At 41.6% G+C, this 17,130-nt stretch overlaps 1 protein-coding gene across 1 annotated transcript in view; it reads left to right on the plus strand.

Annotated features, from left to right (window-relative positions):
• DOCK8 (dedicator of cytokinesis 8) overlaps positions 1 to 17,130 on the plus strand; it is a 70,703-nt gene that overhangs the window by 25,674 nt on the left and 27,899 nt on the right. The window contains exons 15-25 of the mRNA XM_059834333.1: positions 544 to 682; positions 3,158 to 3,259; positions 4,015 to 4,110; positions 5,246 to 5,480; positions 6,433 to 6,597; positions 8,370 to 8,545; positions 10,315 to 10,410; positions 11,718 to 11,813; positions 12,614 to 12,763; positions 15,270 to 15,383; positions 16,391 to 16,546. Of these exons, the coding sequence (XP_059690316.1) occupies positions 544 to 682; positions 3,158 to 3,259; positions 4,015 to 4,110; positions 5,246 to 5,480; positions 6,433 to 6,597; positions 8,370 to 8,545; positions 10,315 to 10,410; positions 11,718 to 11,813; positions 12,614 to 12,763; positions 15,270 to 15,383; positions 16,391 to 16,546 (1,525 nt within the window). The remainder of the gene's footprint in view (positions 1 to 543; positions 683 to 3,157; positions 3,260 to 4,014; positions 4,111 to 5,245; positions 5,481 to 6,432; positions 6,598 to 8,369; positions 8,546 to 10,314; positions 10,411 to 11,717; positions 11,814 to 12,613; positions 12,764 to 15,269; positions 15,384 to 16,390; positions 16,547 to 17,130) is intronic.

The raw sequence follows: 17,130 nt of genomic DNA on the forward strand, positions 1-17,130 counted from the left end.
ATTTGTCATATCTAATTTGGATTGCTACATGCATTTGCCTAAGTGGCCATTGCATATGCGACCGTTGCTTTTCTTGTTCCGAGTTTTTCAGAGGTTAGTTGAGAGTATTCCTAATCTGAAGATTAAGGACCAGGAACAGGAAGCAGCAGCACAACTTTGTAACAGCATTCACTTTGATGAATTGACAGATCCAAAAGAGCTGAAGGGACATTCTCATTCTCATCAATGTGGACTTGGGATTTAGGATTTGCGCAATAAATATGGTGGAACCCAAAATTAAGATTGAATGTTTTTGAAAGTGTAGAGATGGGTGAAAGCTGAAATATTCCAGCTGATACCATCTATGCTCTTCCTGATTCAAAGCTGTAGATAGTTCCTAAATATAGCTTTATATATAAGTACTTTGTTTAACTCGTCTCTGAGGCTGTTTTCAGGATTTATACAGTTTTTGTAACCATAGCATCTAAAAGCCTACTGGCAAATTTGCCTTCTGCTCAATCTCATACTTAAATTGGAAATGTGCTTGGCATTTTTTTTAAACAGGTCCCCTGACTTTTATGAAGAAGTGAAAATTAAGCTGCCAGCAAAACTCACAGAGAAACACCATCTATTGTTCACGTTCTATCACATCAGCTGCCAGCCAAAGCAAGGATCATCTGTGGAAACCCTCCTTGGGTATTCAGTAAGTTCCATGTATTATTTAAGTGTGTGTGTGTGTATATCTATATGTATCTACATCCCATGCAAACGGACTCTTTGCTTGTCAAGAATTTTGTCATATATTCCCTTTCTGGTTATGGTAATACATCAAAACCAGTAGGTCTTAATGTTAAGTCACAGAAACCAGATGCAAGCTGTGTTGTTACATCCTCATCCTATAATTTTACATTGTTAAGTATTTGAAGTTGATGAATTCGCCTGGCGCAACTGAAGTTAAGTATGCACCTAAATATTTGCAACAGCAATGCTTTATAGCGTATCACCTAATTCTGTTAGATGCTATTTATTGCAAAAAAAACCCTAAAACATACAGAATCACAGAATCACAGAATCAATACGGTTGGAAAAGACCTGTAAGATCATCGAGTCCAACCTGGGGGGAAAAAAAAAAAAAAAAAAAAACAACAAAAAAAAAACCACAAAACCCACGCCACACAACAACAATAACAAGCCACAACCCACCCAACACCACACAGCACCATGTCCATCAAGCTACATCCCACAATGCCACATCCACACGCTCCTTGAATACCTCCAGGGAGGGTGACTCTACCACCTCCCTGGGCAGCCTATTCCAGTGTTTCACCACTCTCTCAGTGAAGAACTTTTTCCTAATGTCTAGCCTGAACCTCCCCTGTCGCAACTTGAGGCCATTTCCTCTAGTCCTGTCACTAGTCACTTGGGAGAAGAGACCAACACCCACCTCTCTGCAACCCCCTTTCAGGTAGTTGTAGAGAGCAATAAGGTCTCCCCTCAGCCTCCTCTTCTCCAGGCTAAACAACCCCAGCTCCCTCAGCCGCTCCTCATAAGACTTGTGTTCCAGACCCCTCACCAGCTTCGTCGCCCTTCTCTGGACACGCTCCAGCACCTCAATGTCCTTCTTGTAGTGAGGGGCCCAAAACTGAACACAGTATTCGAGGTGCGGCCTCACCAGAGCCGAGTACAGAGGCATGATCACCTCCCTGCTCCTGCTGGCCACACTATTTCTGATACAGGCCAGGATGCCGTTGGCCTTCTTGGCCACCTGGGCACACTGCTGGCTCATATTCAGCCGGCTGTCGATCAACACCCCCAGGTCCTTTTCTGCAGGGGAACTTTCCAGCCACTCATCCCCAAGCCTGTAGCGTTGCCTGGGGTTGTTGTGGCCGAAGTGTAGAACCCGGCACTTGGCCTTATTGAACTTCATCCGGTTGGCCTCAGCCCATCGATCCAGCCTGTCCAGATCCCTCTGCAGAGCCTTCCTACCCTCAAGCAGATCAACACTCCCTCCCAACTTGGTGTCGTCTGCAAACTTGCTGAGGGAGCACTCTATCCCCTCATCCAGATCATCAATGAAGACATTGATACGCAGTTACAATTATTTACTGTTATCTAACATGTTCATACATGACGTAACGAGTAATACAATATTTTCAGTTAGGTTTTGTATGACATAGTGGTTATGTTCTAAAATGTCTTTTACCCACATCAAAATTAAAAAACCAAAATAATCTAGAAGGTAAAACGTAATCCTCTTGCGTTTGTTATCTTCATGTTGAGACTAGCATGGTTTAGCTTAAGAAATACATATTGTAGCATAGTCTCTTTGACCTTTTTCTTTATCAATCAATATATTTAACCAGCGAGATTTTAAAATAAGAGGAAAGCACAGATGATGATAGCGTCCTAGTGCTACAGTCAGCAGTTGAGCTATGCCAGACAAGTGCTTTTCATGTGTTTCTGCTATGAAGTTTGTATTTGTTTTTGATCCCAGTACTGAGAATCTTTTCAAATGGGCTTTCTTTTATGGACTGATATAGTCCCACCAATGTCAATGGGATCGGTAAGAAGTAAATTAGTTTGTAGTTCAGGAGCAAGACTTGACATAGGTGAAGACTTAATTTTCAAGCTTCCGTTCACCTAAATACAAAATGTTTCTGCCCTGTGATACTCAAATGCACAGCCTTCTTCAGACTTAAATAGGAGAAAAATTAAGTGTGTCCAAATACCAATACAGAGTTATGATGAGTCATTCTGGCCTTAATACTCATGGTGACCATGACCAAGATGTTCAATTTATCCTTAGCAAAACTTCAACTCTGTTGATTTGCTTCAAAGGCAAGGATCAGTCTATTCGAGATACGTGATTTTTTAAATAAAAACATCGACCCTGGTAAATACTTCCAGTAGGATTTATTAGAAAAATATGTCACGCATGAAAAGCTCTGTGTCTGTATTCTTCAAAAGGCATGGTTTGTAAAGCAGTATTGTACATTTTTCTACAGTAGCTATCACTGAATTTAAAATGCAAAGAAATTACTGTTGAATGGGTTAGAGCAGAGAAGCTTGGGTCAATATCTCATTTGTTGTTTTGTTGACTGTACACAACAAATCAGATAAATAGCTCTAATCATATATAGTCATGAATATTGCTGTGTTTTCTCTTAATTTGTTTCAGTGGCTGCCAATTCTATTAAATGATCGTCTTCAAACTGGACATTATTGTCTTCCTGTTGCATTGGATAAGCTGCCTCTCCACTATTCAATTCACTCTCCTGAGGTAACAAAGAAAATTACGAAAAGATAATATTTTCCTAATGTAGAAGATCTGCATAAGTGTTTTACAGACTAACGCTGCTGTCTGCTTGTAGACAATGCCTCCTTTTTGTACTTTAAAAGGGGAAAGCTCTGGAGAAAAATTTTGTTATTATTGTCACTGGTGGTATTATTATTATTTTATATTGTTATATTGTGTTTTTTAAAGTTAGTTATCCAAGCAAATCCTTGTAAACTGTCTAATCAGGGATACATTTGTCTAGAGGGTGTCAAGTCAATAATTTGCTTTCTTCCATAGGATGATTTGCTCATTTTTTTGTGGCTGTGTGGGAGAGGGAGGAGAAATGGAATCAGGTGCTGCTACTGGAGCAGAAAACTGTGCCCTCTGAGTAAATATGGCTATTAGAAAACTGTCCAGAGGGTTAAAACTGCACCACATTACCATGGAATGCCTCTGGCAGTGCTTTAACTGGGAACTTCTAACCTTAAAAATATCCCATTAGAAGACGTATATTTGCACTGTCTGTGATAGGCACCCTGCTGAATTACTCCAGATTTCCCTGTTCAATACATCAACTTCTCTCCATCTAGCGTATGTTAACAAGAAGATGCCTAGCTGGAGTTCTCTATATGGCACTGAATTTGGATATCTAAAATAAAGTGAATAGCGCAAATACCCTATAGACCCCCGTGTAAACAGACTTTCTGTTTGATTGTTAAAAGGAAGATGGTGATTCCCATATTTCTTTTCCATCACAGAAAGTTCCATCTCAGACACCACCTGTTAAGTGGGTTGAAGGACACAAGGGTGTTTTCAATATTGAAGTGCAAGCTGTTTCATCTGTTCACACCCAGGTAATGCATCAGAAGCACCACACACAGCTGTAGTTTCATTCCAAAGAGAATTCGGATGTCCAGGCTGCCTTGGGAGGTTTATGAAATGGAGATGTTTAAGCCCACAGGTTTAAAAACAACTAATAGCTATGGAAATAACCTGATATCCTCAGTGAGTAACATCCTTTGGTGGAATGAAATCTATTGGTACAAGTGAACAAATGAGCACTCTCACCAGCAAGTCACATCTCAGACACCACCTATTAAGTGGGCTGAAGGACACAAGGGTATTTTCAATGTTGAAGTTTCTGCAGTCTGCATCTTCTGTTCTGCAAGGCTAGTTCAGACAATGCTACATCTGCAGAGACATAGCACCTCCCTGCCTGTAGGGACAGGTTATACTGCCAGAATGCTTTAGGCAGCTCAGCCATCAATGCCATGTGGTGTGGTAACACAAGCTTAGTGCTGAATGAGAACTCTACATGCTGGTTATTTAAATGTGGTAGGAAATTGGAGCTTTGCCCACCTTATTGGGATCCTGGTTTGAGGCAGAGCAGATTTATTTTGTTTCTGCTGCTTTACAGTGTCTCCTACCCATTATCCCATTCAAGTTAACCCTGATAGCTATGTCCTAACAACTGGGGGCCCTGTGTGTGAAGCAGGTCCATCACCCCTTTGCAGCATGCTTTTTAAATACAAGTAGGGCACAGTCATAAGGTACATAACTTGTATGTAGCTGGAACTTAGGTGTGGGTGGCAGAGGGACTGTAGACCTATAACGTGACGGAGTTTTATCAGAGAGAGGGAACAGTATTTTCATGAAATGAAGCTATAACATGACAGAGTTTTATCAGAGAGAGGGAACAATATTTTCATGAAATGAAGCTATCACTTTAGTGCAGCCTTTAACTTTTCTGCTTTTAATCTGATCTAACCAGAGTCTGAATTTGAGCCAGATGAAAAGGAACAAACAAAACCAAACAAAAGGCTGTGACAGCTGCTTTACAAATTGATCTTTAGGGCTAGCCACCACTGCAAGCCAGAAGGGTGAAAATATTTTCTCTCATCCCATCAGGTGGGACAATCAGGCTTTGCTTAACTAGCAGCAGCCTGAACTATATCAACTTTGTTAACTGTGAGGGCACTGTATTTGCAGGACAATCACCTGGAGAAGTTCTTCACTCTGTGCCATTCTCTGGAAAGTCAAGTGACATTCCCCATTCGACTGATGGACCAGAAGATTACAGAGGCTACACTGGAACATGAATTGAAACTCAGCATTATTTGTTTGAATTCTTCACGCCTTGAACCTCTTGTCTTGTTTTTACATTTGGTACTAGATAAACTTTTCCAGCTGGCTGTACAGCCCATGGTCATAGCTGGCCAGACAGGTACTTACTGGTGCACGGCCTTGGAGTGGTAGTGCAAGCAACCTAGAGATGTGAGGGAAATGATTGCTAAATATCCAGGCTCAGATTTACTATTTGGGGTAGTCCACTTCAGAAAGAGCTGTGCGTCTCAAGACACAGTTTCACTGCACAATTTAATCGGGTTTAACTGAGTTCCTGCCTTCTCTCCTTTTCCCCTACATATAAGACTCTCAGACTCTGTTTGGGAGGTCCATTAAATTGTAATAGTTTACTTATCTGAAAGTATAGGTCAGAAAGTGGGTTGTGGTTTAACTTTGTTTGGAATTCAGTTGTTTTGCAAGGAAAACACCAGCAAAATCACTTGTCTTACAGCTGACATTGCTGACTGCACCATATCCTCTGCCCAAAGATCTTTGGACAGAATAGGGTGAGCACAAAAACAGAGGGGATATAGTAATGCACACAGACTTTTCTGTTACTGAGGCTGCCAGTTGCCCATCACATATGTTAACTCTGGAGGGAAGGCATACTTGGAGACAGTGGTGTAGTTTATTTCCTATGTCATTTTGGTTATCAACCCTTGTCTTCCACTATAGTATTTGTGGAACAACCTGCTAGCTTGTATTTGTCTGTCAGCTGGAGAATAATGAGTCTTGGTGTTCTTCAAGTAGGTGTTTTATAGGAAATGTGTGATGCTGCTAGAAATTATAATTAACAGTTACAGTCTGCTTTTCTGTAGCACAAAGTGATGGAGTAGCAGTGATTGGTTGAAAGTCAGTGGGTCTACTGAAGACTGGTTATTGGCCTATGTAGACCTTGGGTCTCATCAGGTGTAGCAATTGCTGTCTAGAGCTCTGAATTTGTTAAGGACTGAATTAAAGCATGTAGGATTAGTTGTTGGTACAAAGAATGCCCTCATCTAATTACATTATACCCTTCAGTGCTGAGACTAATTTTTGCCTTTGTTTCACAGCCAACTTCTCACAGTTTGCCTTTGAATCTGTGGTTGCAATAGTGAACAGTCTCCACAACAGCAAAGACTTGAGCAAAGACCAGCATGGGAGGAACTGCCTCCTGGCGTCTTATGTCTACTATGTATTTCGTCTGCCAGACCCTCAAAGAGAAGTAGTCAAACCAGGTAATACTGGTGCAAGGGTTGCAAAAGTATTCTTTTTTCTTGATAATAAGCTATGCAGCATGATGCTTCTGAGAGGAGGACTTAGGGAACTGGCCTATAAAATAGCAAACACAACTTCTCAGACCCAGACTGCATACCATTTAAGCACGGCACTGTTCAGATGTATTGTTTTTCTCAGAGGAAGGTCAGGGATCTCAGCACTGCAAAGAGCAACATGGACTTGCTTCCCATAATCTCTATCTCTCAGTCATTCATTCAAGATGCAGGGTTGAGGTGAGAGAACTTCACAGATATATGCAACGCTGTAGCTCCATGAAGATGAAAGGGAGAGACATCTCCTAAACTGAGGTTTTCTTTAGAGGAATTTCCTTCAGAAATTAAAGTGTCCCTAAGATGCCAATTTCTTACTGGCCTGTACATCAGTAAACTACTTTCCATGCAAACTAACTTACTGCCAAGTGGCATAGGGCCGAGCTCTGCCAATTTCTCCATCGCATTAGGGATGCCATCAGAGGATAAAATCCTGTATGTTGGCCAGCAGGTTGAGGAAGGTGATCCCTATCATCTACTTAGCACGGGTGAGGCCACACCTGGAGTACTGTGTCCAGTTCTGGGCTCCTCAGTACAAGAGAGACATGGAGGTACTAGAGAGAGACCAGCCAAGGGCAGTGAAGGTGATGAAGAGACTGGAGCATTTCTCCAATGAGGAAAGGCTGAGAGAGCTGGGATTCTTCAGCCTGGAGAAGAGAAGGCTCAGGGAAGATCTTCAATGTATACAAAGACCTGAAGGGAGGGTGCAAAGAAGACAGAGCCAGGCTGTTTCCAGTGGTGCCCACTGACAGGACCAGAGGCATAAACTGAAACACAGGATGTTCCCTCTGAGCATCAGGATACACTTCTTTCCTGTGAGGGTGACCAAGCACTGGCACAGGTTGCCCAGAGAGGTGGTGGAGTCTCTCACCTTGGAGATATTAGAAAGCTGTCTGGACGTGGTCCTGGACAACTGGCTCTAGGTGGCCCTGCTTGAACAGGGGAGTTGGACCAGATGACCTCTGGAGGTCCCTTCCAACCTCAACCATTCTGTTATTCTGCTGCAGTCCATTGTCCTAAAGCCTATAGGGTCCATTTGATCAATTGGTATGTATTAACTGACTTACCACCAAGCTGAAGATATATAAAGATACATAAAGTAGGTCCTTTTTTCTTTCAAATATTAATTCAAATCCCCCTTGAGGGACATTTAGACTAATGTTAGGATGTGCTAAAATCTCTGAGCTTGCCTGCGCTTGGAAATTCTTTATCCTGGAAAAATAAGATTCACGGGGCTGAAAACTAGGTAATCATTTAGTGAAATTCCTGCTGGCAGTGCTGCCTGCTTCCTTGGATACTTTGAATGTGGTGGTAAATGCTATGTGTTGAAGGTGATATTTTGTGTTTAGGCCTGTGAATCTCGTCTTAATCTACAGCAAATCAAAAAGAGCTGATGGGAAGAAGAAAGAGCTATTGTAATAGTGCTGCTGCTCAGGTAGCCCTGTTAATCTTTTCTTACTGCTTGTGCAATCACCCTGTGAGCTGTTGACACAGAAAACATCTGCACCTTATCATTCAATGCCTATGTAATTTGTTAATGAAGCAGTTGGTGGTGAGATTTTCAGCTTTATACTATTCAAAAGGCTGATGCTTTAACAGCACTGAGCAAAGCTGGCCTGAATGTCGTGTTTGTCTCATATATATGTCCTTTAGTCTTAGTTCAAACATCTCTTTATGGGCAGGTGCAGGCAGCAGTGCCATTTTGACAGAGTCTCGTTATTACACATTTGGACGCACTTCTGCAGTGTCTGTTGGCAGTAAACTCCTGCAGAGCCGAGTGTTAAGCTGCAGCAATCCTGACATCGCTGTTACACAAACTGCTACTGATGAGGAGGTCAAAAACATCATGTCATCCAAGGTAAGAGAACAAAGTCAAATATCTGGAGAATTGTACGGGCCAAACCCTAATAATCGAGATTTGTTCTTTGAGAGTTGGATTTTCTTCTTGTAAATGCACTGTATGTATCCCCAGAAGCATTTGCTGTTTATCTGATTTGGCACAGACACACGTTAAATCCCATTGCTAAATTCTGATGTCTTTTGTCAGTGAAGAGAGCAAGAGGTAAGAACTCTGTCTCTTGTTTGAGGCTTAGACACTCGACAGAGGGATTTGGTTTTTGACATGCCTCACTCTCCTGCTCTTCCTGACATTTAGGTCCTGTTCACGTCTGGTGACGTGGGCTGGTCCAGGTTGCACAGAGTCAGTGTGAGAAAAGACTACTATTCATTACACTGGGAACAGATTCATTTTCTGAAAGGTGTGAAAGAATCCTCGGAAGGGAAATAGTTTTCCTAAAATGCACTAATAATTTATTCTTGCTCCTTTTAGCTATTTATTTTTTTAAATCACAGGGCCTGTTTAGTGCTATTTTCCTGTTAAAAAAAAGGAAGCAATTTATATGACAGCAGCCCCATTATTTTATATCACCAGTAGTACAGATGCCATGTGCATATTTTGTAACCTGGTCTTTCCAAATACTTAATTCAATCACAGAGTGAAACACAAACTTCCTCTGTCTTTCTCATCCACAACTACATATGCTACCAACAGCTTGAACAATAGAAAGGACGATGACAGCAGAGAAACAGGATTTTGCTTCCCTGATTGGCACCTGGTGCTTGCTAGTCTACAGCATCCCAGGCTCATCTCAGAGCTTTATGAGGACGTCTGTGCTCAGCTCTCTGGGGAAACGAAAATCTAGAGTTCCCCATTCAGCAGGAGCTAGGAAGCAGTGCCTCTGACAAAAGCAGGACTTTTCCCCTGTGCAAGGAGCTTGCTCCCAGCTGCAGCCCTGGCAGAGCCCTGCAGCAGCATGTCTGCTGAGCTCTGAACCATACCCCTTCTTCCCTTTTCTTTGAGTGTTACGTATGTAAAATACTGCTTCTCAAGCAGATTATTTTCAGAAACATTTTGAAGTCTTTCTCTATTGAATGATCACATGCCTCTCCAGTTAAAGTGAATGGGTGCTTGTCTTCAGCAAATTAAACCAGAACTAGTAAGATGCTCAGGTTTTGCCAATCTATTTGATTTATTTGAATGGGCATATGTATTCATCCATAGCAATTTTTAGTAATGTAAATTTGAACTTAATAGTTTTATGAATTTTACCGTAATGTACTGTGTCCTAAAAAAACAGAGCTCAAGGCGTTTTTTTTTCCCAATTTAATACAAAATTAAAATGTTTGATATTACAGCTTCATCACATTGATAAATGTCACAATTTACAATTGGCTACTGCCATTTCACTGCCTTTTAAATTGGCCTTACTTTTAATGGACGAAGGCTCCCAGATGCCAGTTAATTTCGGATGTAGAGCCACCGGCTAAACTCAAAGGACAGTTACCCTTGAAAGGGTGAATTGTAGCGCTTCCAAAACACAGCTGCAGTGCTGAAATTGGGCACGTGATGGCAGTGTTGGCATTTGCACTCTCCTGCGGCTGCTGCACTCTGGTGGTCTTTGGCCTCCGTTGGGAAGGAGGATGGGGAGAAGGAAAGAGAAGCGCTGTTTAGGTGAACATCTCTGCATACCTTCCAAAATAACCACTGCTGCTGATTTCTTCTCTGTTAATTAGTTTAAGTTATATATTAACTTACTATTATGTATGTCTTCTGGCTCTGCCCTCCAGCCTATGGATCACAGTTCCAGTCGGATGTCTTTCTATGTTGAAGGAACAAATGACATGCCAAGCGTTTGTGCAAGCCCAAGACCACCCAATAAAAAGGTAGCCTACCACTAAGTGTGAGGGTGCACATTAACAGAGCCTGGAGCCTCCTGAGGCAGTGCTGGTAATTAGCACTTCTAAATAAGGAAAGGGGAGAGAGAGAACAAAATAACAACCAGTTTTATCGAACAAGGAATTTGTGATGGCATATTGAATCAGTGGGTATTTCTGCTTCTGCTCCAGAGTCTTTAGATTCTTTTTCCAGGACAGATTTAGACAAGTAGCAGCCTGCCTGGATCCTCCCTTTGCTCCCTTTCTCAAGGTGATAGGGCCTCTGTCTTTTTCCACTGCTGTTTACCCTTGGATACCTGCCTTTACATGTTACAGTAAATGGCATTCAGAAATGTTTGCCTTCTCTTTCTTCCATAAAGAATGTTTTTCTTTTCCCCTTTTTCTAGCTTTTAGAACCCAGAAATTCCTTCCTATCTTGAGTATGTATTCCCAAATAGCTTTTTAACAACATAGAAGATACCATATCACATAGAGAATTTTTCCAGAGCTGTATCTTGTGTTTGGCATTGATCAGCCGCAGTGGCTTTGGATGAAGAAGCAGGGGAAAAACCCTGCAATGAGCAATGCAGAATCTGAGTTACAGCTGAGAAATTCTCCTGTATTACTCCTGTTTATTGGCTTGATTTCTGCCAAAAAACATAGAGGTTTATACCCAATTTGAATATTGCATGAATTAATATGTCCTATTCATTGTAAATATGCTTAGAAATCTCATTAGCTTTATTGTTTGTGTCAGGAACAGAAAATAGACATTGCAATAAATTTTTAGTCCAGATTTGAGTTTCCTAAAAGTTTAGATCATTGGGATTGGGTGTCTTATGGTCAGATCTCACTGCAAAGAGTATTATCTCCAACTACAAACCTCTGTACAAGCCCCGCTGTGGTTATTGCTGTGTCCTTCTCTCCCACCACAGAGACAATCTTACTTCTACCTTCTCTGAGAAAACATGGGTATGCTAAATGGAAATGCTTAGTGGGGAGTGAGGAACGTGACTGCTCCCTGTCACGCACACAGCCAATGGTCTGAGGATAGACCAAAGGCATTTCCCAGTTTAGTTATCTGGGGTTCTGGATCCACAGAAAAATGGGTCTCGAAGTCTGTTTGCCACCAACATTCCTTATACATCATTTTGGTCAAATCTGCCTTCTCATCTTACAGTGATGTCCACACATCCCTATCCAGCTGCTGACTCCCCAGTATGGGGGAGTTTCCCACAGGGAGGAGGGTGGATGTGGAAACTGGAAGATGAGTTGATTGAAAAGTCATTTACCAACACTCTGTGTTTATTACCTAGCATTTCCATGAGGAGCTGGCACTGCAGATGGTGGTCAGCACGGGTATGGTGAGAGAATCTGTCTTCAAGTATGCCTGGTTCTTCTTTGAGCTCCTGGTAAGATTTGACAGTGGTATTTTACAGTAAGTTAATGGTGAAATGTAGCAGGTACTGCAGGCACAGATTTAGTTGGGTGGTGATCTCTTCAGTTATCAGCCCCAGTGTGAAAAGGAGAGGTCCCAAATAATGGAAGTACAACTAAAGAATCCTCCATATTTACCCCCATTCCCTACTGACAGCCTGTGATGGCAAAGTCCTGCATGAACTAATTGCACAGTGGTCCACAGCTTGCAGAAGGCTGAAAGATAGACATCAAACTGAGCCCTTTCTCTTCTGTGAATATCGCTTTCTGTCTTTTCCACTTTGTTAACAACATGGGAGCAGTGACAAGGCTTCACAAACTCAGTTTCACAGAACCCTCAGGTAATGGATGTCAGTGGAAAAAACATACTGATTTCCACTGGCAGCATATAAGCAATCCAACAGCTGGTCAAGAAATAAGAATTAATTCCAGGCGTGTCACTCCCTGCCTGTCATCATGAAGAGCAAAAGTTGCAAACAGCAGCATTTCAGAGCTGCAGACGCAAGGGACTGGGGAGGATGATTCTGATTTCAGATGCCAAGAGTAGCCAGCTGCATGAACGTGAACAGGAACCAGTGTCTGTCTGTGTTTGAGTCTTAGGCTCTCTGTTGTCATTGCCAGTACATGTAGGATTTATCACAGCAGCTCTGAGAAGATGAGAGTAATTACATTCAGGGAAAAACAAGAAGGGAATCTTACTCCCATGGGCTAATTGAAAGCAGTAGTTTTACCTCCAGCTGGGGCATTTTTTTAATATTTTTTTTCTGCTTTGCAGATAAAGAGTATGGCTCAGTATGTTCACAACATAGAGAAGCAAGACAACCCACGAAGAAGCCGGTTCTCCGATCGCTTCAAAGACGATATTACCACTATAGTTAGTGTGGTTACTTCAGAGATTGCCGCACTTTTAGTCAAACCACAGAAGGTAAATGCATGAAATAAGCACCATGGGTCCTTGCTATTTACCCTGTGTTACACCGAGCTGTATTTAATCCCATTTCACCTTCAGAAGTGTCACTAGAATTAGGCCAAAACTGAGGCAGTCTTCTCATATGGACCTTAGGCAAGAGTTGTGGCTGTGCAAGGGGCAGCCTTGTGCTCCCCTGGCAGTTTGTTTTTATTCACCTCAGCTCCCCAGCCTGCCTCCTGGTGTGGCTGCAGGGTGCAGGGAGGGAATCCCCTTTCCCATCGACCGGAAAGGTTGGACACCCATTTTCAGTGGCAGTGCTGTTTTATGCCAGGTTAGCCTGGTTATACCAGGTTTATGCCAGGTTTATGCCAGGTTATGCCAGGTTAGCATCAGACTGCAGCCCAAGCAGGGCTTACTCCTTTTATCCCCCCTTCCTGTTACCCTCATTTCTACTGCATAGTGTTTTACTCCGCATTTGACTTTTCTGATAGCGGTGGGCTATGTAATATGAAGGCAGTATTCCCCCTGAGGGTTGCAAAATCCAGCCACGAGTGATCTAGCTCCAGGTCTCTTTAAAGAGGCACTAGCCACATGAAAATTAAAGACAGGAAATAAGCCCTATATCCCATTAAAACCTTTCTCCTGATATATTTTAACAAGTTGCACTGATATAAGGGATTATAAAGTTGAGAGGATCCCAAAATGTAATTTCTATTTTAACATTAATACTGTCAGTTTACATCACTGAGGTCACTCCGCACTGGCCAATAGATGAAGCTAAGGCCACAGACAGGCACTGGGTGACTATTGCTTGTTCAGTTGTTGCAACCGACTTGTTTTCATGCCCCAGAGCTGCCAAATGCACTGTGCTAGCCCAGCAGTGTGCTCTGCCACAGTGCAGACCAGGCTGGAGAGCTGGGTCACTTTTGGGTCACTTTTCAACCAGCTCAGTTTCTTGATCCACTTCTCCATGTGTGCCCCGCTGTTCTGTTGAGGGGCAGAAACTGGGAAAGGGACAAGACCAGACAACTGAGGGCAGAGAACGGCAGCAGTGATTGTCACTGTCCACCAAGAAGTTGTTCCTGAAGCTTTACCCTTTGCTCAATCCTTTGGCGTGCTTCCGTGATAGCCACATGCTGAGAAATCATTTCCACATGAATGTTTACTTAAAGCATCAGTGACTTCTTTTTTTTTAAATATGTTGTGTAATAAGAATTTGTTACATTAAAAATGTTTTAATGGAATTGTAGGTTTTGCCAAGAGATTAGTATTTTATGGCTTCCTTACAAGAAATACACAGGTTTTTATGGGCTGTTAATTCAATACATTTTTGATAAAGTGAGTGTGTAGAACCTGATTTTGTGTGAAAATCCCACTGCAGTGATTGCAGAATTAGGGCCATTGGTTATGTGTGTCTGATTTTTAAATCCAAGCAGTAATAATCTATGTTTCAATACATGGTTGAGCATGTCAGATTGCCCTGGGATTCTACCGTGGTATGCCTGGCATATTTTAGCCTACGCAGTAGGGTAGTGGAAAACTAATTTTTTCTTCACAGTCGAAAAATGTTTTGCTGAGTATATTCCGGATCATAGGAAATATATATATATATATTCTTGAACAGCAACAAAAAGTTTGAAAAATGAAAAATTAAATCGTAACCACCCTGAGGTCCCGCACACCTGTCCTCACTAGTCAGAGACATGAGTAGGGGCAACATTTTTCTCAGTCATCTCCTCTGTCAGTCTTGAGTGAACCCACCTGAGGGCTCTGAACATCAAATGTGTGCAGATCCCTCAGGCACCTCCACAAATTCCTCTTGGTGAACTACATATGCTACCGAGATTTTATGATTTAAACTTGTACATTTGAAGTAACTGTAGTCTTATTTTAGAGGGCACCTGACGTTCTTTGTGATTTTTACTTGGGGGCTGTGTATCTCTAGTAATCAGGGCAATTCTAAGCATGCAAGAGCTTAGCTGCTAAATGGTAAAACCCACAGATTTATCTTAGCAGTCCTTTTTTACTTTCAGTTTTACACTTAAAATTCCTGAACAAAATACTTGGCATTCCATCAGCAGAGCCAGTGCAGATTTTTATTAATATTTTAAAACAATATTTTATGTTTTAAGCACCTAAACCAGCATTCTCTAATGTTAAAGGTTCGATTACCAAAAAAAATTGCATAAGCAGGATTGCAGCCCATAGGGAATTCAGAACAGGTCTCAAATTCCATTTCACTGTTGTCAGCCCAAAGGTTTGCATAGATAAACTTTTTCATCCATCCTGTGATATTCCTCTGTGAAAACTACAACAGTTGAAATAATTTACAGGAGTGATTCTGCATAATTTTAACAAGATCAGGTAAATTGGAGAACAGAAACAATCTTGCCCAGTATGTCCCATGAGATGGTTCTGGGAGCTGTCCCCTACACTATTTTTTAATGATGCTAAAAAGTCTTCCACCTTTATGTAAGTTTTGTACATCAATTCTTTTTTTTTTTTTTCCTTTTTTTTAAAGGAAAGTGAGCAAGCAGAAAAAATTAATATCAGCCTGGCATTTTTCTTGTATGATCTTCTCTCTTTAATGGACCGAGGATTTGTGTTTAATCTCATCAAACATTACTGTAATCAGGTAGGTACCATGCATGATTGGAATTGCATTTGGCTTATGGCCAGTCCAGTGTTCTGTTCTGTTTGATTCATTTATCCATCAAGATCCTCTGAGTTGTGTTAAAGGGCCAGGTAAATTTCCTATTTCCTATTGCGTACGCAGAGACTTTAAACCTCTTTTGATTTGTGATATGCAGAAAAAAATTGAGTGGAGTTTAAGACTCTTTTAGAAATGTCATACCTTGCACTGCAGCAGAGCATCCATGGAGCAACTTTTCTTCCCTTACTTTTTTACATCTCTTAGCAGCAGGGTCTGCAGATCATACAGAGCAGCTTTTGGTCTCTGACTCTTCTAGTGCACTGCTGTGATGGACAGTATTTAGATTTGGGGGGTTCAATCAAAATGATCCATCTCTGTCTTCTTGCTTTAAAAGCCTCCCAAAATTAAAAAGAAATTATGATCTAGAATGTTGTTACAAAATTATTTGTTGTATTTGAAGGGGAAAGTTTTCCTTCTGTTTTGTGACCTGATACACCTGCTGTAGTTTTTCTGCCAAAGGAAGGCACTCTGTTAGCTGATGGTATGTAGGACAATGCAAGGCGGCTACCACCCTGGTTTCCTATAGTATGTGCAATACTCCACTGATGTCATTGTTGATATGAAGGGAAATTGCAAGACCACTGATTCTCTGTGTTGCCTAGCAGGACTTTTTATGAGTTTGCCACAGACTCAGCAGCATGTTATGCAAAAGGGAAAAAATATTGTATGTTTTTCTTCTGGGAGAAAAAAACCCAAACATTTTATTGTCTCTTGGGAAGTTGGTAAGTCAGCTGGGGAGGGGGAAGGCAGACACCACCACTGCCAAACAAAGAGCAGCTAATGGATGGAAACTATGTAGGAACCAGTAAGCATTTTAATGCATGCTGGGCTATTTGTCTGTTTCTGTTTAGGAAGCAGGATATTTCACTGCATGGTAATTTAAATAGTGCACGCCCGTCACATGTCACTTTTTTTGTTTGCTTTTCTAGCTCTCAAACAAGCTGAATTCACTCTCCACCCTGATTTCCATGAGACTGGAGTTCCTGAGAATTCTCTGCAGCCATGAGCATTACCTTAATCTGAACCTCTTCTTCATGACCTCTGTGTCTGCTCCAGCATCCCCCTCCCCCTCCTTATCCTCCCAGGTAGGCATCCATTAGACGATACTGCATGAACGTCACATGAAACACACATGTAGAGGAAGACTTATGTTGTTCTTTATTCAGATACTTAGGTTAGAATTAGCCATTGTTGGATCAGGGAGAACAACTTCCCTCTTGAAAGAAAAGGGGCAGAAGAATAAAAGACTAAGGGAATACTACTGCAAAACTGCATCTACATAAGTTAACGTAACACAGATATGTGCCCCTCTAGAAACATGCAAACAGAAAATGACTGTTCAGGTACACATACAAGGTCTAAACAGAACATGGCTCTGAAGGCTGATTGACAGGCGCACCCATATCCCATACATACACAACCACAAATATGTATTTCAGTACCTTTTTTTTGAGAATTACGGCATGCAGCAATGCACAGCAAACTTTCCGTGTGTTTGGCTTCTAGCTGAACGTCTTGTTCTCCAAGTAGATGTAGATGCTACCACTATGTAAGTCAGTGACTAAAACACTGCAATTTTCAATATCCTGGAATCACAGATTTCTGTTGAGCCTTAGTGTTGTTCAGAGCACAATTATCATGCTTTCCTTTCCATATTTGGAAACATTCT

The sequence above is a fragment of the Gavia stellata genome, chromosome Z, assembly GCF_030936135.1.
Source record: "Gavia stellata isolate bGavSte3 chromosome Z, bGavSte3.hap2, whole genome shotgun sequence".
Classification (NCBI taxonomy): Eukaryota; Metazoa; Chordata; class Aves; order Gaviiformes; family Gaviidae; genus Gavia; species Gavia stellata.